Source organism: Pteronotus mesoamericanus, unplaced genomic scaffold (assembly GCF_021234165.1).
Source record: "Pteronotus mesoamericanus isolate MK-2021 breed Mesoamerican mustached bat unplaced genomic scaffold, CSHL_Meso_final scaffold_651, whole genome shotgun sequence".
Lineage (NCBI taxonomy): Eukaryota > Metazoa > Chordata > Mammalia > Chiroptera > Mormoopidae > Pteronotus > Pteronotus mesoamericanus.
In genome coordinates, this window is record NW_026555325.1 from 28,148,965 (window position 1) to 28,171,990 (window position 23,026).

At 34.1% G+C, this 23,026-nt stretch overlaps 1 protein-coding gene and 1 non-coding gene across 4 annotated transcripts in view; both read right to left on the bottom strand.

Annotated features, from left to right (window-relative positions):
- Window positions 1-13,506: 13,506 nt before the first annotated feature.
- The window catches only part of SCN7A (sodium voltage-gated channel alpha subunit 7), a 147,402-nt gene continuing 137,882 nt past the window's right edge, over window positions 13,507-23,026 (bottom strand). For 2 of the 3 annotated variants that reach the window (XM_054562384.1, XM_054562382.1), the window contains exons 21-25: window positions 22,774-22,827; window positions 21,886-22,023; window positions 20,679-20,783; window positions 20,096-20,366; window positions 13,508-17,283 (exon numbers count right to left, since the gene is read on the bottom strand). In XM_054562384.1, coding sequence (XP_054418359.1) covers window positions 16,250-17,283; window positions 20,096-20,366; window positions 20,679-20,783; window positions 21,886-22,023; window positions 22,774-22,827 — 1,602 coding nt within the window. In that variant the 3' untranslated portion in view covers window positions 13,508-16,249. Of the gene's footprint in view, window positions 17,284-20,095; window positions 20,367-20,678; window positions 20,784-21,885; window positions 22,024-22,773; window positions 22,828-23,026 lie in introns of all 3 variants that reach the window. The other variant, XM_054562383.1, reaches the window with a different exon arrangement.
- On the bottom strand, window positions 18,721-18,827 carry LOC129061989 (U6 spliceosomal RNA). The gene has a single exon (XR_008528233.1). It is a non-coding gene; the product is annotated as a U6 spliceosomal RNA (small nuclear RNA).

Here is a 23,026-nt window from a genome sequence, read left to right on the forward strand (position 1 = left end):
CCTCCAGCCCCAGGCAACCACTGATCTGCTTTCTATTGCTAGAGTTTTGCCTTTTCTATAATTTATTTTAAATGGAATCATAGAATATATAATCTTTCATATCTTATTTTTCTTTTTAGCACAATGATTTGGAGATTAATTTATATTGTGTCAGCAGTTCACTTCTTTTTTTCCTCAAGCAGTATTTCAGTGTATGGCTATATTATCACTTATATATTCATTCACCAGTCAATAGACCATTAGATGATTCTAGCTTGGGACTATTAAAAAATTACTTGTTTGAACATCCTATTAAGTTTTTATGTGGACATTTGTGTTCATTTCTCTTTGATACATACCTAAGTATGGATTTTCTGAGTTATGAAATCATGCTTTAAGAAGTAGTCAAACTCTTTCCCAAAGAGGCTGTATCATTTAGCATTCTCACCAATAATATGCGACAGGTGTAGCTGCTCTATAGATTCCCCAACATATGACATTGCCATTTAAAAAACCTGTATCCATTCTAGTGAGTATGTATTGGTATATCACTGTGGTTTTTATTCACATTTCCCTTATGACTAGTTATCTTGAGTTTGTCACTTGCATTTCTTGTATTTGTTGCTTATAACTCTCCTTTATGAAGTCTCCAAATTTTTGCCATTTTTCTTTTTCTTTGATTATCTTGTTAATATCAATGTGTAAGACTTCTTTATATATTATGGATCAAAGTTTCTTGTCAGGTATATGCATTGAAATATTTTTCGTAGACCATAATGGACTTCGTTTTATTTGCAGTATATTCAATGAGCAAATGGATTTAACTTTTTTAAAGGTTTAATTTATTCTCACTTGGGAGTGGGAGAAGGGAGAGAGAAAGAAATATCAGCGTGAGAAAGAAGAATCAATCAGTTGCCTCCCACATGCATTCTTATAGGGGATCAACCTGCATCCTAGGCATGTGCCCTGACCAGGAACCAAACTGGCAACCTTTTGGTTACAGGACAAAGCTCCAACCAGCTGAACCATACCAGCCGGTGCAAATGGTTTTAATTTTTATGAAGTCCTAGTAATCAGTCCCCTTGCTATGTTAACTTTTTGGGTTTTTTTTTCTGTATTAGTTCTTGCTTTTTATGCCTTATTTAAGAAACCTTTAGTTAACCCCATATTACAAAGAGGAGCTTTTATGTTTTCCTGTAGAATTTTAATGGCATTAGGTTTTATTTTTAGATCTAAGATCTGTTTAAGTAAATTTCTTGTTTAAATGATGAGAGGTATAGCCAAGAATTTGTTTTTGTTATTTCTTTGTTTGTTTTAAACTGGTAATCATACTGCTCCAGAATATCTGGACTAACTTGTTGAAAAAATTTTCTTTTTCCATTTTATTATCCTGGTACAGCTGTTTAAAATCAATTGATCATACAATTGTGGTTTTATTTATGAACTCAATTCTGTTCCAAAGATTTATGTTTGCCCATTCTTATTCCAATACTGTACTATCTTCATTATTGTAGCTTTATTGTAGTTTTTCAAATCAGATAATAGAAGTCATGAAAATTCGTATTTTTTGTCAAAGTTGTTTTGGCTCCTCTAGGATCTTTCCATTTGCATATAAATTTTATAATTGTTTTGATGATTTCTACTTCAGTTATGATTGGGATTGTGTTAACCTACAGATTAATGAGTAAAAATTGACATCTTTAGCAACATTAAATTTTCCAATCCATGAACAGTATATATTTTTTCATTTATTCACATCTTCCCTAAGCCCTCTCAGAAATGTTTTATAGTATTTAGAGTATAGGTCTTACACATAATTTGTTAAATTTATCCCTACATACTTCATATCTTATACTCTTGTATATAGTATTATTATTTGAAATAAATATCCCAATAATTAAGCAATATCATATAGAAACTCTAGTTTTGTTTATTGACCTTCCACTTTTCTAAATTATTTCCAGTGTAATAGCTTTCTCAAAAATTATTTATAAAAACGTCTGTGGGATTTTCTATGTACACAATAATTTTTTCTTCAGAGAAAGACAGATATAGTTCACCCTCGTATTTCTAGTTCTCCTTTGACCCATAGGCTATTTAAGTGTGGCTTTCATTATGAAAAGTTTGGAGGATTTTTCCTATACCTTTTATTTATTGATTTTTAAACATTTTGATGAGGACAGAGAACATATTTGTCTAATATCAATCCTTTAAAATTTGTCGTGATGTGTTTTATGTCTCAGTTTATTGTGTCTGAGTGGAAAATTTATTTGCATTTGAAAAGAACTTGTAATTCACTCTTGTTGGCAGAGTGTTCTAAAATGTCAATAAAGTCAAGATGGTTTTTCACATTTCCTACATTATTTCTGAGTACCTCTCTACTTGTTCTGTCAAGACTGAAAGAGGAGATTGGAATCTCTGTGTGTATTTGTGATTGCCTATTTTTCCTTTCAGTTTCTTTATGTACTTTAAAACTCTGCTACTATATGCATACATATTTAGGGTTGATATTTCTTTTTGACAATTTGACTCAGTTATTGTTAGAAAACATTCAAATTTATATCTGGTAATATTTTTAAAAATATATGTATTTTTATTTTAATACAGCCAGTCCAGCTTTTATTGTATTTGGGTTTGCATGGTATATTTTATCCCATCTTTGTACTTTAACCTATTTGTAGTTTATATTTAAAGTGAGTCTGGTATTTTTAATCCTCTTTGACATTTTTATCTTTTGGAGTATTTAGATCATTTACACTTTACACAATTATTTATATAGTTTAATTCAAATCTTGCAATGTTACTTTTTGTTTTCTATTTGTCCTGGAATTTTTTGTTTTTTGAGTTTTTCTCTTCTTAAAACTTATGTTAGTACTTTTTAAGATTCCATTATATCACCTTTATTGGCTTATTAGCCTTCTCTTTGCTTTATATTTTTAATGGTTATTCTATAATTTAGAATGTGCTTTTTTACCTTATCACAGTCTGGCTTCAAGAAATATTATACCACTGCACGTATACTGTATAAAACTTATATCAACATACTTCTAATTCCTCAATTTTGTCCTTTGTGCTATGCTGTTATGAACTTTTCTTTTCTATGTACTACAAACATATTATAAACAACATGCATTGGTTTGTTGTTTTTTTTTTGCTTTATACAGTCAATTTAAAATAGATTAAAATGAGAAAATGTCTTTTTTATATTTACTCACACATTTACAATTTCTAGTGCTCTTCATTCCATTGTTTAAATCCATATTTCAATTTGATATCATTTGCCTTCCATCTGAAAAATTTTCTTTATCTCTCATTATTGCCAGCTACTAGCAATAATTTTTTTTTTACCTTTTGGTTTGCCTTAAAAAGTATTTATTTATTTTCAGTTTGGAAAGATTACATACATATATATAAAATTGCTAGATATTTGCCCACAAGCCACTAAGATTCTGTTCTCATTTTTCCCCCAGTTTTATTTCTCTCAGTTACATTTAGATAGTTTTTATTACTGTACCTTCACGTTCATAGATCTCTTCTCCAGTTTCTACACTGCAGTTTAACCCATTTAGTTTTTCATTTCAGATAATTTTATTTTTATTGCTGGAATTCCCATTTCCATTTTTAAAATATTTTAATCTTCTTAACTCATGTATTCCTTTATATCCTGCTCATAGTCATACTACTTAGAATAGCGATTTTAATATTGTAGTCTGCTTATTTCATAATTAATATCATAACTGAATCTGTTTCTTTTTACTTCTGCTTAGGAGTCATACTTTTCACTTCTTATCTTGTCTGATAGTTTTGATCAGGTAATAGACATTGTGAATTTTACATTACTGAGTGATGCATTTTATTATAGTTCTTAAATATGGTACATACCTAAATGACTTTTAGATTAGTTTAGTCCTTTTGTGGCTCCTATTGAAGTGTATTTAAGTCAGGTCTGAAGCATCCATTTAATAGTAGGGCAGGGATTTTGAAACTAGTTGCCCCAGGACCCCTTCTGTCAGATAGCACAATTCTGTGTTGCCTATTGTCCAATGTCTAAAACGAAGTGTTTTATATTGTACATTTTTTGTCAAGTTTTCTAGCTTTTTACAGTGAAATGGCAATTCCTACTGCAGTTAATCTTTCATAAATGAAACCAGATCTTGAATTTAATTTTAAATAACCTCAAATTAATTCCTCTTCCCCAATGATGGAACCTCACACTAATGACAGTTTATAATTTTATTTTTTCTCTTCTACATTAACATATTTAATTTTTATGCATTAAACCAACAAAGATAAGCGGAAATAACTAAGATACAGAGAACATAACCAAACAGAATAATAATGTAAGTAAAACTTCTACAAACGATCAGCAACACAGAGTCTCCAGAGCACCTAGATAAATAACTCCATAACCTCAGAGGGAAAAGTTAATCAAATACAGTTAATATTATATATAATTTATTGATAACTTAATAGCCACTGGGGTGAAATAATATAAAACAAAACGAAACATGCAGAGACCATTGTATTGCTTCTTTCAAAGGCTTATAAATGATTACTATAATAATAATAATTCATGGTATATTTGAGATTGATACCACATTACAATCTTCTTGTTAAAGAAAATTTGTGTAAAAAAGGCAAGAGGCTTATATCTGTAGTATATGACTAATATCTGTAGTATATGACTTGGCCATGGGAGATATCTACCCTACAACAGCAATTCATTTTAACCAACTGTGTTGATAATTCTTGCTAGTTGAGGTGAATGAACAAAGGCTGTTCATATATTATAGATTCAATAAACAGTATGTGATTGGGGGAGGAGAGAAGTGCCCACCATTTTTCTGAAAAATAATAAAAAGGTAATGTGATCATAATGGAGATTAATGATGGCTGTTCCAGGAAGGTGCGTGGAGCCTCCTGACAGTTCCTGTCACTGGCTTTAAGAAAACGAACTAGAGTGGATTCCTATCTTATAAGCTGTTCCATTGGTACTACATTAGAAGTCCACACTGCCTTACAAGCACTTTCCCAGTTATAAGGTAGCCTCATGATAAGATGCTTTTGGTTTTTACATATTCTGCAGTGGAAGGATTGCAATGGATTCTCATACTTGTGGTGTTAAAATAGTTTGTATTTCTGTTAAGCCTCACAATTCTGGTTATTGTTACAATGTACGTGGATTTTCAATAGAAAATAATGCAAGTCAATGCAAGCTAATGTACATGTAAATCGATGCCTTGCAAAGCTTTTAATCACTTTCTTCCTGTACAGATCAATTGGTAACAAAGGTATCCAATTACTTTCCTCAGAGTGTGTTTGGGAATAGCATTAAGTGAAGAGATCTTGGTATGATCACCTGTTGATAACTGTGCATTATTCATGAGACCTTCCCTGTGTGCATCAAATGCTGCAGCAGCAGAGATCCCTGGCAGACTTCAGCAGGTTTTTCCTGGGTTGCACTGCAGTAGAATCTTTGTGTGCATTGTAAGGATGCAGTGTTTTCTTCTACAGAGAGCAATGTGAGGATAAAAAAATTATTTCATTTAAGGTTTAGGAGAAAAGCAGACATTCTAGAGATGATTCTTAGTCACTTTTGTGTTGTTAAAAAAAAAAATCAACACACATCCTTTAATCAAGCGGGAGCTTATATTGCAAAGTCCTGCTTGTCCTAAATATGTCAGTGCTTTGCCTTGGTCTAAAGAAGTTTTACTCCCTTGAGAGAACAAATACATTTCTTCACCAGACTATGAAACATGATTGATAGAACAATTAAAAAGAAATATTTATTCAGCAAAGATAGCTCTTTCACAGACTGAACCACTCATGACGCATTCAATCAATAAAAAGACTCTCCTGCTTCACACTGTACTACATTGTGGACTATGATCATTTCCTTCCAATTCAGTTGTTCAGAATCTTGGAGAGATTTGTACTGAATAAGAAGTGAAAATACATTTACTTCCATCAATAATTTGAGTTGTAGCATATAATACCTTTAATTATTTTTATGTCATTTTGTTCATAATCTGTTGCTACACCTAAATGATAATTGCTTGAGGTCAGGGAATCTGTATTTTACTCTGTTTTTATACCTAAGTATGCAACGGGGTAACAAGAACCAGCTGGCTTCTTGGCATATATGGGACAGTTTATGCTATAAGAATTTTAACACAAAAAGATAGAGATTCTAATTTCCACATTTTAAGTATGATTTGATATCAACTAAGATTTGCACCCTATATTTTATTTTATGCATTTTATCTTTTCTCTTTACCTCCACAACTTTCCAAACATGAGGTAGAGAACTGATTTCATTTTTCAAAACTTAAGAATATTATGTGTCAACAAGAGAAGAGAAATAACCTCCAAGTACCTAAGGATTTTGTTTTTGAAATCCTAGATTTTTTGGAAAATTTACAGGTTTAAAATCGATTTCAATGTGTTAACATAATTTCTTGAAAAAGTAGAGGGGAAAGATGATTTTCTCTTCTTCAGAAAGAAAAAATCACTTTTCCTTAGGTAAAACGAGCAGAGAGTATTTCATGCCAGTGCCGTATGGGAGATGAAAACAACTTGAAAAATTCAGTTAAAAAAAAACCCCACTCAATATGTCATTTCTCCCCAAACTTTTCTTTTTTGACTCTAATATTCGAGTTTTCTCTTTTAATTCCTGTGTCCTCAGAGACATACGTTGTCTCTGTTCCCAGCAATCAGTTCAGCTGTGGTTCCAAGCTGTGCAACACGGTCAGCAAAATACATGTATCCCAGCATCCCAGCATGTACTCAGCAGTGAGGAGCTTCGGTCTTTCTCTCTCTCCTTCTCTCTCTTTCCTTCTGCCCCACCCCCGACCCTCCTGCCTCCCTCTTTCCCCCCTATCATTTTCCCTCTTGATTTTAACAAAAAGAAATGACATTTAAGCTTACTCTGGAGGAAATTCTTACAGGAGATGATTTTGAGTTCCTTCATGTTCAAAAACTATAAAAGACTGAAAGTTTAGTTGGTATATGGATCACAGATAAAGTCTTATTGTAGAACAATTAAGTCACATTACAAGGGCAGAGTTTAGTAAATGGGCTTATAAAACGATATGGGCAAAGTTTAAGGAAATCAAGGAATTTTGTTTCTAGGCTTGAAAGGTGGTAGGAGTGTGTGTGTGTGATAGTATAATTCTCTAGATACTAGATATAGCTATAAGAAAGGGCCCTTTACAGAAGGTGTAGCGATAGGTAAAATGTGGAAACTAAACCCATAAGTAAGGAGCGGGAACTTAACCTTGGAGGGAGAAAGTACTTACTACGGTGCTTCTCATTGGTCAAACCCAACCAGAAGTCAGAGGACAAGAGACGTATTGAAGCAACTTTGAGTGAGCCTCTAAGAGCACAGAGCAAGGAGAAGAATGGAGAGTGGCTTGGACAGGACAAAGGGCAGCTATCCAGCACTGCTGACAACTCATGGTTATAAATACATTAATTTCTGACAAATTTCATTTATTTCTACATCAGTGCTATCTAACAGAACTTTCTTAGGTGATGAAATATAAGTTTGTGCTAATATGCTAGTCTCTAAACAGATATTAACTGAGGATTTGAAATGTGGTAGTGGGATTTAGAAAATGAATTTTTAGTTTTATTTGCTAATTAAATTTAAATAGGCACATGTAGCTGGAAGCAACCGTACTGGCAGCACAGATGTAGATAATTGTTTCTTAAACTTTAGTGTACAGTAGAGTCACCTAGAGGACTTATTAAAACACAGGTGTCTGGGCACTACCCCTCAGCTTCTGATTCTGTGGTTGGGCCACTGAATTTGCATTTCTGAAAGGTTCTCAGGTGATCCTGTACTGCTAGTCTGGGGAACACCTTGAGAATCAGTGCTCTAGATCAGGATTTATCTATGCAAAAATTGATTATAATTTTTCATGGCTTAATGCAGTTTTTAGTACTATTTTATTCTTTGTGTTAAATAATGGTGCTTTATTAATTATGATGATTTTAACCATCCTGACTAGTGACATCATAAGTTTATGCTACTTTTAATATTTAGTGCTAATGTTATAGCATGTTTAGTAAATTTTAGTATTTATACTAATATTACTATATTTATGTACTTGTCTGATTAAACTTTTTCTTTAACAGTTTTAATAGTTCTTTAAAAAAACATATCATGAGACTTTTGGTCCAGACAAGATGTCATAAAATATATTTTCCTTGCTCTTTTCTGCTACATAGAACTGGAAATGACACAAGACAACCAGAAAAGGACCCTGAGAAGACAAGCTTGTTTGAGACCCCTGGACTGGAGACACGCCATAATGAAGGGCATCTTGCATCCCTGCACCCAACAGCAGAAGGCTAGTACATTTGATCTCAAAATAGAAGACAGCCCAGGTAGGCTCATTCATCCTCTGAATTTAAATGAAGTACCTCAGGAACATTTCACAAGCCTGCACTACTGAGAAGGAGAAATTATTAAGAGACGTACCAAAAATAAGGTGCCTGGTGGAGAATTCTCCTTATCTTCTTGGTTGAAATGTCCCTTTTCTGGTGAAGTAGATGGGTGGAACTGGCAAGAGACCCAGCTGCAGGTAGGCTGATCTAGATAGCACCTTTGATCCAGGAGCTTTCCCAAGGCTCTCTTTCCCTGCCCAGAGATACAAGAATGGCTGAGTGGAGCCAGAAGGGAGGATGGAGCCACAAATAGCCCAGTCCAAAGAGAAGCTCTTTGTCCTCGTGAGCTATTAGGAGCACAGTTGAGGGATTCCCCCACACCTAGAGAGACCCTGCTGCCTCGCTTATGGAACCTCTTCCAATCCCTCAAGTAGCACCAGAATGGACCTCTGGAAAATCATACCATACCAGGTGAACCAGTATAACACCACAAAGCCTCTGAAAATTAACCTACCAAGGGAACCACAGGCCAAAGAAACTGATCAAGGCCTATATGCTAAACTGAAACAATGGGACTACCGGCTAAAATGAAAGATTTAAATAGGATTCAGTATCTCCTACCATAATAGACAAAATACCAGAGGAAAAAATATCACCCAGAATACCAAGAACTAAAAAAAGCACACCTTAAAGGGGAAGGAACAATTTGTTGACACTAGAACTAAGGTAAAACAGATGTTGGAATTGTCAGAGAAGTATTTTAAAGTGTTCATTATGACAGTGCTTCAACAATCAATTACAAATTCTCTTGAAACAAATTTAAAAAATAGAAAATTTTCAAATGAGTAGATTTTATAGGAAAAAATGGAATTATGACACCAAAACATACAATAATAAAGTAAACCTGCATAGATGGGATCAATAGTAAAATGGAAATGAAAGAGAAGAATATCAGTGGACCTGACTACAGAGCAGTAGAATTCACCCAACTGAACCACGGAGAGAAAAAAATAGACTGGACAAAAATGAACAGAGCCTCTGGGAACTGTGAGGCAAAAACAGAAGAGTAATTATTTATGTCATTACACTCCCAGAAGGAAAGAACAAAAGAGTGGCTTGAAAGTTGTTTAAAAAGTATTGGCTGAAAATTTCCTAAATTTGGTAAAAGACCAAACCTACAATTCTAAGAAGCTGAGTGAATGCTAAACAGAATAAACACAAAGAAATCTAGCCAAAGATACATTAAACATTTTGAAAACTAAAGCTAAAGAAAAGCCTTGAAAGCTGCTAGAGAGAAATAACATGTTACCTACATGGAACACCAATGCAAATGACAATGAATTTCTTATCTGAAGGCATGGAAACCAGAAAGGAGGGGCATAATACTTTCCAAGTATTTTTCAAGTACTGATAGAGAAGAACTGTCAAGTACACATTCTATATTCTGTAAATTTATCCTGTAGGAATAAAAGACAAATAAAAAATACTGTCAGAGGAAGAAGATCTAAAGGAATATGTTACTAGCATACAGTTTTTTAAAAATTAACCCAGTATATCAGAAATGTTATCATTTCAACATGTAACAAATATAAAAATATTAAAAAGAAATAAAAACTCTTAAAAATTCATTAAACAAAATTTTTCCAACAGAGAGGAACTGATAAAAGAAATAATGGAGCCTCAGGAATAAAGAAGGAATAATGGAAAGAACATAAATATGGTTGCATAAAAACATTTTCTTTCCCTCATGAGTTTAAAACCATATTTGATGACTAGAACAAAAATTATAGGACCATCTGATTCCCATGATAATGCTATTTAAAAATGGGGAAGAAGAGGGGACCAAAATGGGGCTTCCATGCTTCACTGAAGGTGGTAAAATGTTGAAATGAGTAGATTGCATTATTCATATAGATAGGGAGACAGATTGTTAGGTTTATAGTAACACTGAGATCACTACCAAAAATATACAGAGATACATTTAAAAACACATAAATAAATTAAGATGGAGTCTTAAATTATGGTAAGATATTATGTAGAGAGGCAAGAGAATGGAAACAGAGAAACAAAGCCAGAGGAAACAAATAGAAAACAAATAATAAATGGCAAGCTTAAGTGCTAACATATAAATAATTACCTTAAATGTAAATGGCCTAAGTACACTAATAAAATGTTGGTTAAAAAATGTGGAATCACTGCCTTTTGATTCTATGATTCCACTGCTGGGGTTATACCCTAAGAATCCTGAAACACAATTCAAAAGAACTTATGCACCCCAGTATTCATAGCAGTGCAATTTACAATAGCCAAGTGCTGGAAACAGCCTAAGTGCCCATCAGTAAATGAGTGGATCAAAAACCTGTGTACATTTACACAATGGAATAACATGCAGGAGAAAGAAAAAAACCCTACTCTTTGTGACAGCAAGGATGGAACTGGAAAGCATTATGCTAAGTGAAATAAGCCAGGCGGTGAAAGAAAAATACCATATGATCTCACCTATAAGTGGAACCTAATTAACAAAACAAACAAGCGAGCAAAATAGAACCACAGACATGGAAATTAAGAACAAACTGACAGCAACCAGTGGGGAGGAGGGAGGGGGATAATACGGGAAAGAAGGGGAAGGGTCAGGTCAAGGAACTTGAGTAGAGGACTCCTGGGCAGAGACAATAGGGTGGCGATTGGCTGTAGAGCTGGTGGGCAAGGCAGGGGAGAGCAATGGAGAAAATGGTTGAACAACTGAAATTGAACAGTAAAAAATAAATAATGAAAAATAAAAAATGTGACCCAGCTATATACTGCTTACAAGAAATTCACTTCAAATTCAATGACGTATGTTTTTTGAAAGTAAAAGTATGAAAAAAAATAAGATTGCCCTCACTGATATAGGTAACCACCATTCAGTTCATTAAGGTACCTGCCCAAATAGAATCAAAATGTAGAGGAAGGGTGAATTCGATCTATGTCCTCAAGCTGGGACATTCATCTTCTGTCCTTGGACATTGGAGCTTCTGATTGGTGGGCCTTCAGATTCAGATTCTGGACTTACACCAATGCCCTCCCCACCTTTATAGTCTTTTGGCCTTGGACTGGGAGCTATACCATTGGTTTTCCTTGTTTTCAGGCTTTTGGATTTGGGCTGAATTATACCACTGGCTTTCCTCATTCTCCAGCTTGCACATGACATATTGCGGTGTATCTCAGCTTCTCTAATTGTGCAAGCCAGTTCCCAGAATGGTAAATCTCATATATATATATATATATACACCTCTCTTTCTCAATATGTATTTCATATATATATATCAAGAGAAAGAGAGGTGTATATATGTGTGTACACACACACACACACACACACACACACACGGCTTCCTATTAGTTTTTTCTCTGGAGAACCCTAATTACCTTTTTAAGGATAAGGAAAATATTATTTATCTCTAAATCCTTTGACTAATATAAATATCTAGGAGCTGCTCAATAGATTTTTATGAAAGAAAATACGAGAGAGAGAAAAGAAGGAAGAATGGTGATGAAACTGTGCATAAATGAGGACTCTGAACTTATGGATGATTTGAAGATGTTACTTTCATGTGATCTAGACTAGAATCCAGGAATAGGGGTGTTGTACCACCTGGATAGTTAAATAGATGAACTGTTTAGCAGGAATCGAGAGAAAATCCTTTGAGCTAATGTAAGATTTTGAAGTTGATGAAGATAAGAGGTTCCCTTAAAGATAAGGAGATGAGTTAGTGTCTCACTCTGACAGTTTTAGGTTACCTAACAAAAAGATAAAAATCCCCAACTGTGGAGCTCTTTATTGACTCAAGAGTTGTAAACGCAGACCTGAGATTTATAGAAAGTAACAGTTAGAGGAGGAAGAAGTTCAACAACCTAACAGCGACATAAAACATGTCTGGGAAGGGATTGATGGTGCTTAGAGTAATTCTGCTCTTGTTTTCTATCCAGGCTCTCCAGTGAAAGTTCTATCCCATGTTTGTTTCATCTCCCTTCTTGTCATTGAACCTGAATAACTATAAGCTGGGACCTTAGGTCTCATCTCTGTGATGGACTCTTCTCCTTAAAAGTATCTGTGTTGAACACAGTTACCTTCTTTTCTAATTGATAAAATCTTTCTTGTTCTTCAGAGGCCTGCATTACTAACTTCACCTGTAATTTCCAATCAAACCCATCATTCTTACTTGTAGACATATTATAATTTGCACCAGTGGCACTAAATTACCACATATTATAATCAGCTGTATAGTTATATTTCCTCCTCAGTAGTCAGTAAGTTCTTTTGTCTCAGATTCATCTATGCATGCATGCATGGAGATATATGTATCTCAAGGCTCTGGGTTTACCTGTAGTATCTATTAATAGCATTAAGTAAATGTTGAATGAAACTTCTATGATTATATCCCCTGTCTTTCTTTTTCTCAGGGGTTATATCTATTTTTAAAATTTGCTCCACTAAGGGGATATAGAGAAAGATATATGTAGAGATAGGTAAAGAGATACTCCTTAACTCTGTACAACAACTTAATCAATCTTAAACTTCCTCTGTCTCTACCCAGGTCATTTATTTTTAGACAGCTATTGTACAGAGGAGTTAAATATTAAATCTCTGAAACTAGACCTAGTTTAGAGTACTGGCTTGTCATTACAAGTTCTCTGCCAGTTATAAGCTCTTATAACCCTTCTAAACCTAATATTTTTTCATCTATAAAATGAGACTTAACCACTGCTTCATGAGTGTTGTGAATACTGAACCCATGCACAATAAAAACTTAGCACAAGGCAAGGCATAATAGTCTACTCAATAAAGAGCTATTTTCAATATCTTTAAAACCATTTGAAGTACAGTATATTTATTAGAAAACCAGACACAATTTTAAAAGAAGCAGATATTGAGAAATAGTAGTATGCCAAATAATTTACTTTAAGCATTATCTTCTATTAGCAGATTCTAATAATACTGAAATATATACCTACTAAACATTATTATGATTTCAATAAGAATACTTTTTACATTTTGTCAATGCATAGGGGATCTCTGGTAAGCTCACTAACATTAATTTTACGAACTTAAGTGAATTTAAAGGGAGCACAAAATTTTCCAGTTTTGAATTTCAAGCCTGAATGAATAAGCTTTAATATAAGGGTCATTTAAAAAAGTTTTTATTATAGAAAGTTGCCAATCTGACTTACCAATTAAAAGAAACAAAGCTTAATGTGGCTATCAGGTAGTATTTATTATTCTTTGTAGTATTTAAAAATTAGAATATATTGTACATTCTTTGTTAAAAATAATTCGTTACATAATTTTATTAGGTAAGTGGCAAACACAGTTGACAAATAAAAGACATAGTTTTCAAACTAAAATCAGTTTGTGGTCTTTATAGAATTCACAGAAGCAAGTTAAGATTCAGTTTTAATATATGAAGCAGTTTCCACATGAAAGCATTTCCAGGGCATAAAAAACTGATAAGCTTAGATAAAGCACCAGTTGTCACCACGTCACCAGGACCTCGCTCCTCCTGGTCCCCATTACATACATGATGAAAAACAGGAGCAGAAAGAAACAAAACCCGGAAATTACAGCTGCTTAGAGGATCCCCCAAAGGCATCTTGGTAAGGTTAATACATTTCTGAGGAGATTAACACCGTTAAGGCTCAAGATCATGCGTTCATAATAAAATACAATTACTGATATTTAAGTGGTGTTGAATGTCATACAACATATTCAAAGCTTGTAATTTAAGTGAACAGTATACATAGTTTCTTGTTGAATCTTTTAAGACTTTGTAGGCACATTGAAAATAATCTTTATACAAAAGGAATAAATTTCAGAATCTCAGGCTACATACGAGGTCTGTCCAGAAAGTATCCAGCCATGCACTATTAAAAAATAGACAAATTTATTGAAGAAGATATGGTATCCAAGAAACATTGTACATAGGACAATGTCACCTAAGTACCCATCAAAGTAGGCATCTTGGGACCTCACACAGTTCTCCCAATCTCCATCTGTTGCCCAGCTGTATTTTCCTGAATCTCATTGACAGTCTGAAATCTCTTCCCTTTCAAAGGTGATTTTAATTTTGGGAAAAGCCAGGAGTCAGAGGGCACCGATTCTGGGCTGTAGGATGCTGGGTGATTTGATGTTTCACCAAAAAACTGCATGGGACATGATGCATAAGCAAGTTCATTGTCATGATGAAGCTGGCAATCATGGCTGCCCATAGCTGTGGCCTTCTGAATTATATGAATAGATTCCATAGAGGAATGTTCAAGCTTAATGCAGAATTTAAGGCAGATGTGTTGTACTACTCTCTCAGTCATTTTGAATGCAACAGCCACACAGTACACATGCTCACTCAAGGCATCTACCACCCTCAACCAACTAGTACAGTGAAGTGGTCATTGTTCACACATGCTCATTCCAGTCCACTCTCTTTGGCTGCCAGGTTACATCAATGGCGCGCAAACTGTTCTCATTATATTAACAATGGTTGGATTTTTTCCAGACAGACCTTGTAGATGTGACTGCATTTTCACAAATGCATCAAAAAACAACTGTGTGTCTATCTTTTAAAAATAATTTCAATAGTGAAAATTAATGTTTAAGAATTTAAAGTTTTTCAGACATAAAACACTTTACAGAGTAATTATGTGTGTAATGAGATAAAAACAAGAACTCAGAAAGATAAATGAGTAAGTGAAAACTAACTTGCACACATTAATGTGATAAAACCCCACCAACATACTTACACTTTTGATTTCCTAATTCAGAGTTCTCACAGCTTCAGTGATCATTTTCTTTCTCTAGTTATAGAGAACTATAAAGTACAGCAAAAAGTACTTCAAACTGGCCAGTTTCCCAACTAATGATCAAGACACTGTGAAAATCTCTAGACACAATGGTAGCCCTTGTCTCTTCTAATTCATGTTATGATATAAGTTTGCCATACCTTATATACTCAATGTTATAGTATGGATAAATGGTAAAAAAAATACATGAGTTTTATGATAAGGTAAGACTTAAGAGTACTACTGTATTTTTATTATATCATTTTAATAAATGTATACTTTTAAAAAATGTGAATACAGAAAGTATAAGTCATAACTGATTTTCCCTTTTTCTTCTTTTTCTAAGAACACATTCTACTGAAGAGCCTAGTATAGCTGAAACTAGCCAGAGATGAACCAGGAATCCAAGAACAATGAAACAACATTAATTCCCCATACTAAAAACAAAAGAAAACTAAAACAAAAACAGGGCTCCAGCCTTTTTCAAATGTGGTTTGATTCAGCCCAAGGTCTCTGTGATTGATCTCAAAGGCACTTTCTAAGAACAGCCTTTCTTCTACCCCCAGTTGGCATCTGTGTAGGAAAGTTCATGATTTAATGCCTGTAGCACTATACTGCTTTTTAAACACCAGTCTACATTAAGAAAGAGGGGACTTGGATCCCAACTAGTTAGAGTAGACATAAAATATACAAGGAAGATTCCTTTGCTACTAACATTTATCACTATCTCCCCATCCTCCAGAAGAACCACACACTATGAAAATCATACAGAAAAAACAAGCATCGGATTATCAAATGGCATTTTAAACCACTTTAACTCACTGCAGTGATTTAAAGGGTTGTATGATTACACTGAATACAGAGGGGTAAAAAGGTGTATTTAACATGGAGTGTTGTGAAAAGAAGCTTAACTTCCATGAGTTGTAAACAACTGATTACTAAGTGAAATCTTTACTTTCTCTAATATTTGCTTTTATTTCTGACTTAAAATTTAACATTTTTGAGAGATGTAAAGAAAGTAAAAAGGTGGTTAGTAGAATTACATATGGCTTTGAATAGTTGACTTTTGCTAAACTTTATCAGGACAGGCATCTTCTTTGGTAGCTTGATCTTCCTTATCATCATCTATCATATGAATATCTGATGTATTTTTGTCACTTTGCCTCAAACGGTAACTTTTATAAGCACGCTGAATGATGGTTGCTGAGACTGCCTCTTGTTTTCGTTTCAGAGTAGTTGTAATTGGCTCATATGTGATCTTAAAAGGGTCAGCTAACATAAACCCTGATTCCATCTCTGAAAGAACTTTCTCCATCCTCACATCTTTACCCATAACTCGCTTTGTAAAAGCAAGTAAGATATCAAGGCAATGAATTCTGTCCCCAACAGCCATTGGAAGATCCATGGCAACAAGCTGGCCCTTGTTTGGCTTTGCCATGAACAGAGGAGGATCCAGAGCAGCTGCAAAGTCTGAAAGCTTGCTAGAATCTATGTACTGGGTCCTGTCAGGGTCAAACCTTGTCCATACCTGAAAGAATTTCCTAAAATCATCTTCACTCAATGTTCTGGCTTTTTTTTTAGAAGCAATATTTAAAAACTCCGTAACGACAACAATGTACATGTTTACAATGATCAGCCATGATAAGAGGATATAACTGACGAAATAAATAATTCCAATAAATGGGTTACCACAATCTCCTTTAACCTGAGTCCCAGGGTTAATCTTTTCTGGATCACAGTCAGACCATTTACTGTTGAAAATTGCATTAAGCATCCCGTCCCAACCAGCAAATATGGTGACTTGGAAAAGACAGAGCATACTGCTGCCAAAGGTTTCGAAGTTGGACACATCATTAATTCCAGCTTCTTTTTTAACATAGGCAAAGTTGTACATTCCAAAGATGGCGTAGATGAACATAACCAAGAAGATGAGAAGACTGATGTTCAACAATGCTGGAAGGGAGAGCATCAAAGGAAGCAGCAGATCATGGAACACCTTTGGTCCTTTCCCAGGACGCAGGATGTGGATGATCCGAGAGAGAAGGATTAGTTGCACAATGAAAGGAGATGAAAGGTAGTATCCTACCAGAGGCAGAAATAGTCCTTGGTGTGGGGAAAGATAAAGCAGGCAATAAAATTAGTCAATTCAATGGTATTTAGAAGGATGTAAATTATTTTACATTTCATTTCTTCTATATGTTAAGATCATTTTATTCCTCCTTCCCATATAGCATTCAGCACATATTTTAAGTCTGGGTTGGCCAAATATTACATAGCAATGCTCAGAGTATCTAGCAAAAATTTGAAGAGAATTCTTTATACCATCATCCTACGAGTATCATATATCAAGTACTTTTGGAATCACAGGTGGTATGAATCTATAATATGAAAGTAGCCATTTTTTTCTGATTGTAGTTAGATCAAGAAATTTAGTTCAATGCAGCCTTTATTGAACACTTAAAAAAGGTGTCATGCAAATATTCAAAGATGAATGATGTGATTTCTGTCCTCAAAGACCTTCTATTCTATAGAGATAGACACTTAAACTAATTATAATGCAAGGCAGAAAAACCTGACTGATAAATATAATTACAGAAATGTTTGCTAAATTGAATTTATCGGGGTGACACTGGTTAAAATTATACAGGTTTCAAGTGCACAATTCTATAACACATCATTTGTACTTCAGTGACTTACAGATTATAATTTAATTTATTTATTTCATAAATAATTAGGACCTTAGGGGCTTTCAATATGCATTTAATAAATGAGTCTTTGCCTAGAACTTTTTTCTGATAATGGTGGGTGAATGAGGGAACTATGATAGTGAAAGAGAGAACTATAAAACAAGGTGAAATTATAAGGGATGTTCTCTGGAAGCACTGAAGAGGATGTGGTGCCTCTGGAGTTCAGGAGGTGGGAGAGAGAAGAATCGTATGAAGCTTCTAAGTGAGATGATATGTATGTTTGCTGAATATGGAAGGATTATGTCTCACATTTCTGTTGAACTTTGTCACTGTTAATGTCAGCATTCTCTGTGACGTTTGAGTTTTTCTATATCTCCATCTCCACAGTGCTTTAATGACCTTCTACTCTCACTCAAATTTTCTTTTCTCCTCAATCTTCTAAACTCTTCTATTACACAGGAGGAAACCCCCTTTAATGATAAGCCTATTTCTCTACCTCCTCCAGAGTGTACAAAGCTCATTCTTCCCCACTCCATATTTCTCAGGGTAGAAAGATGGAATAAGCAGGCATCTTTTTTTTTCTTTCCAATGTGATTTCCAAACACCTTTCCTTCCCATGATTTTTATAAAGAAAATAAATTGACAATTTGTGGGTCATGTCATTTAACAATACCATCTCTTACTATTCCCTGGCTCCATGATCTATTCATTCCTCCTCATTTATATTCAACTTGAGTCTTTAATACCTGACTCATGTTGCCCTTTCCCTCTCAGCACCTACCATCATCAACAGCCCTTTCAAAGGCCAGTCTCTCAGTCTCTGGCTTTCTTTTTTCTTTTCTTTTTTTTTTTTTTAAATATGGAACGCTTCACGAATTTGCGTGTCATCCTTGCGCAGGGGCCATGCTAATCTTCTCTGTATCGTTCCAATTTTAGTATATGTGCTGCTGAAGCCAGCACATGGCTTTCTTAATTGTAATAATCTCCATATACCTTATATGCACACTTATTTAAAGATGAATTAACCTTATACATCGATGGCCATCTTCTGAACCCAGGCAGGATACCTGCCTTCAAGCTCTCAAATTCAAACAGCTTTCCCTCTGACTGCACTTTCCTCTCTCCTGGTCTCTCCTTCAGTAACCTTCCCTTCAGTCTCCTAGGGCTCTTTAATTCCACATTCCTCTGTCACCTCCCTGTCACTCCCTCCTGTCTTTATGTACTTTCAATCAAGCTTCTTGTACTTGCCTGTCAATAGTTGCACTGCTTCCACTACCAGGTGAATGAATTTTCAGAAAGCACACCTGGGCAGACAGTGTATCTACATTTTTTACTGCTGACTACACAGAATAGTACTTGAGAATAAACATTAAATGCTGTTCCCATTTTCATGGGGCTCACATTCCAATATGTGTCTTATAGGAGGCAGACAACAAAAGAAATTTTTCTCTGCCTGTAACACTTTTCTCCTAGATTATTTCTTTGCTATCTCCTTATCCATTAACAGTTTAGATTTTTTTGCTGCTTCTGTGCAGTTTTCTCTGCCCTCTTGTTCCTGACTAGATGTCCTCATTAATGTGCTGCTGTAACAGCCCCTACATAATCTTATCAGATCCTTGATAGCACAGTAAAATGAACTGCTAATTCTCTATATCTCTTAATAAATTATAATAAAATATGGCCGAACAAGAATTATGACTAACTCGTTGACCAATGAATTCTTTGCATATAGTATAATGTCTATGCACAAAGGGGATAATCAAATACATTGGCTAAATAAAAGATTGACATCTTCAGAGTAAAACTAGTGACCCATTTATTAAAGCCTTAAATTTTACTGTTAACAAAAGTTGTGAAAAGTTTTAGAGATTAGAGGAAAGGGAAAATAGTGAGCTTGAAAGGTTATATCATGCTAACTTATAAAGATACTTTAATGTCATCCTAGAAAACAATGTAGGTGATATACTGAAGGGCTAATTATTTACATGGTGGTCTGTGACGTAAAGTCAATGTATTAATTCAAACAGCATTTTTTAATATCTCACATCTGTCAGGCATGTGTACATGTATGAACACAAAAATGTCAAGCATTTCTGTTGGAAATAATAAGGGTCCCTACCTGTTTTGCTGATTAAGAGGCTCTGGCTATGTCTCAGGAGACATTTACTATAAGAACTTGCTTGAATTAGTATTACTACAAATGAAAGTCTGATGAAACAAAATCTTACCTGTAATAGAGAAAACAACCACCATAAAATCAAAAATGTTCCATCCGACAGTAAAATAGTTACAGTGGAATGAGATGAGCTTCAGTACACATTCTGCCATGTACAGCATAACAAAAGCAAAGTCAATCCAATAGAGAGCAATGTCCATTTGTGGACCCTGTTCATCACTTTGCATCATAATGGTTACTGCTTGGAAGCAGATAAGAACCATAATGATGGTATTAAAAGGTCGACTGGTTACCAAGTCAAAAATAAATCTTCGGAACTTGTTCTGTGGGTAAAGAAAAAGGTGTAATAGTCTTATTAATAGGATACCTATATATACACATAGGCTTTTGATTTGCAACTTTACTTCCAGCATAAATAGGAGACTAAATCACGGCCCAAGTTTTTACCTAACTAGAATGATAGCACAGAGTCGAAACAAACAAAAAAGCCATCAAAAGTTTTGTCAAGAAACATATTTTTTTAAATTTTGTCAAAACCATTTGTTGTCAAGAATTTTAAAACACACGCTTATTTAAAGATGAATATATAAAGAGAACTTTTATAGAAGCTTCAAAAGAAATCTACGTTTTCTTACTCCTGGGCGAAGTATTGTTTTTACAGAATCCTCATCCATCAGCTTCTTCAGTGCACGGTACTGTTTTTTCTGCTTTACTGTTATAAAGATATTTGAGCCTCCTTGGTAAAGAAATGAAAGAAATATATATTAAAATCATGTTTAATCCAAATTTTACTTTATTTTAAAGTGCATTTTGGAAAGCTTGGCAGTGACTGATTTAATCTCTTTAAAAAGTCTTACCTGCAATGAACTAAATCATAACTACATCTGATTTTCTGCAGAGAAATCCATACAAAATATATATAGAATATATACTGGTGGCAACTGATACGAAATTGTGTTTTGGTGCACTTTCCTGTGGGTATTCAACCCTATTTTAACTTTTCATTCTACTGAGGCCTAACTCTTGTAGACTGAGACAAAGGAGAAAAGGGGTATCTAGAAAGGTTTACGGTATTTGGCCACTGACCTCTTTAATCTCATCTGATTAGTGGGAACTCTGAATGGTTTGTTTACAAGATTGTACATATGGCTAAACTTTGATGACATGGCTAAAGTTATAATTTCAAAATCAAACCATTCTTTTCTTTGATTTGGTAGAAGGCTTGCCCACACCGATAGAAATGAGGTCCCAGTGGTTGGAATAAGCAGACTTCAATGACTTTTGAGGCCTTTGCAATTTGCAGAAGCCCTGAAGGAAGTATTTGTGTGGAGATGGCACCAAGTGGACTGTTCAATTCTGCCTCTGGATTCTCTCTCATTCACTTCAAGCACTTTTATTTAGGCCATCCAATCAGAATTTACGACTCTCTACGTCTTGCATAAAAAGCTACTCTGGGAAGATCTCTATGCTGGTTATGACTCTGAAGGTTTTGAAAATTTCAGGGAAGAAAAAAGTATGGTTTGTTTTTCTTGAACTTCACATATTTGTGCAAACGCACGATGTTTCTTATTCTTTAGCATGTCAGTATTTATGAATGTACACACAGAAACACAATTTTTACCTTTTAAACTTATCTGTATATATTTGAATATAGAAAACAATGTACAGCACGAACATTCTAGCAATATTTATCAATATACAAGAACATCAAATTTTTTTAGCCAAGTACCAAATGAAAAATGACATTAAGCTGAATCCAAAACCAATTGTTTGAATCAGGACATTTTTATAAACATGTTTAATTTTCTCAGACATTGATGAACAAAGACTATTTATACTTATCTTTATTTTATGCTTGTTGAAATTAGCAATAATAACACCGACCAGCATAGTCAGAGGAAGAAATACTCCAATGATAATAAAGTCAATAAAGTAAATATACATGTAGATGTTATCTTCAAAGCGAGGCTGCCTATCTACCTAAAAGTTAAGTGGAAAAATAAGCAAAGTAAAGAATACCATAGAGGACTTACAGGGCAGTAAGAACACTCTGTATGAATTTGTAATGATGGGTCTATGTCATCATACATTTGTCCAAACCCACAGAATGCACTACACTGAGTGAACCCCAAGGTAAACTATAAACTTTGGGTAATTATCATGTGTTAATGTAGATTTGTCCTTGGTAAAAAATATACCATTGTGGTCAATGATGTTAATAATAGGGAAGCCTGCATGTATGGAGGAAGGGGATATATGGGAAATACCTGTATCTCTCTCTTAATAATATTGTAAACCTAAAACTGCACTAAAAAATAAATTCTTTTAAAATAAAAATAAATAAAAAGTAAAAAAGTAAAGAAAATATTGATACTGACTTTTTAAAACATAAGATTTATAAAATAATTCTGACAAGAAACTCCAACAACACTACTTGAGGTAATGTTTCCTCTATGCTCATTGGATTTTAAAGTTTCTTGTATTAGTATAATAATTGTTATGAAATCTGATAATCCTTCAGATGGGCCTATTGGGGCTCAACCATTGTATATAATCCTGAAAGAATTTCATTGCTCATGAACTACTCAGTGTAAACTGTATTTAATTTTTGTCTAGCAAAAACATTTACTTTTACACTATTAATTATTGTTATTGCTAGTGCTCTATTCCCGAATTGTAAAAATGACTGCTTGAACTTTAACAGTGGCTTTAAAATTATGTTATACTTACACCAACAGAATCAACAGCTGAATTCATAATAGTGATCCATCCATTAAATGTTGCCTGTAAAAATGGCATGTATTTAGTGCTTATGCTCCATGGCAAATAAAAAGTAAAACTCAATCTGTTATTAATATAGTAAAACATTTGATTAGTAAGGCTGACTATACTTCAATATATTGTTTGACTGAAATCTTTACCACTTTCATTATTACATTTATGTTGTCCATTAACAACTTTTAAAAACTACTTAGTGTAAATA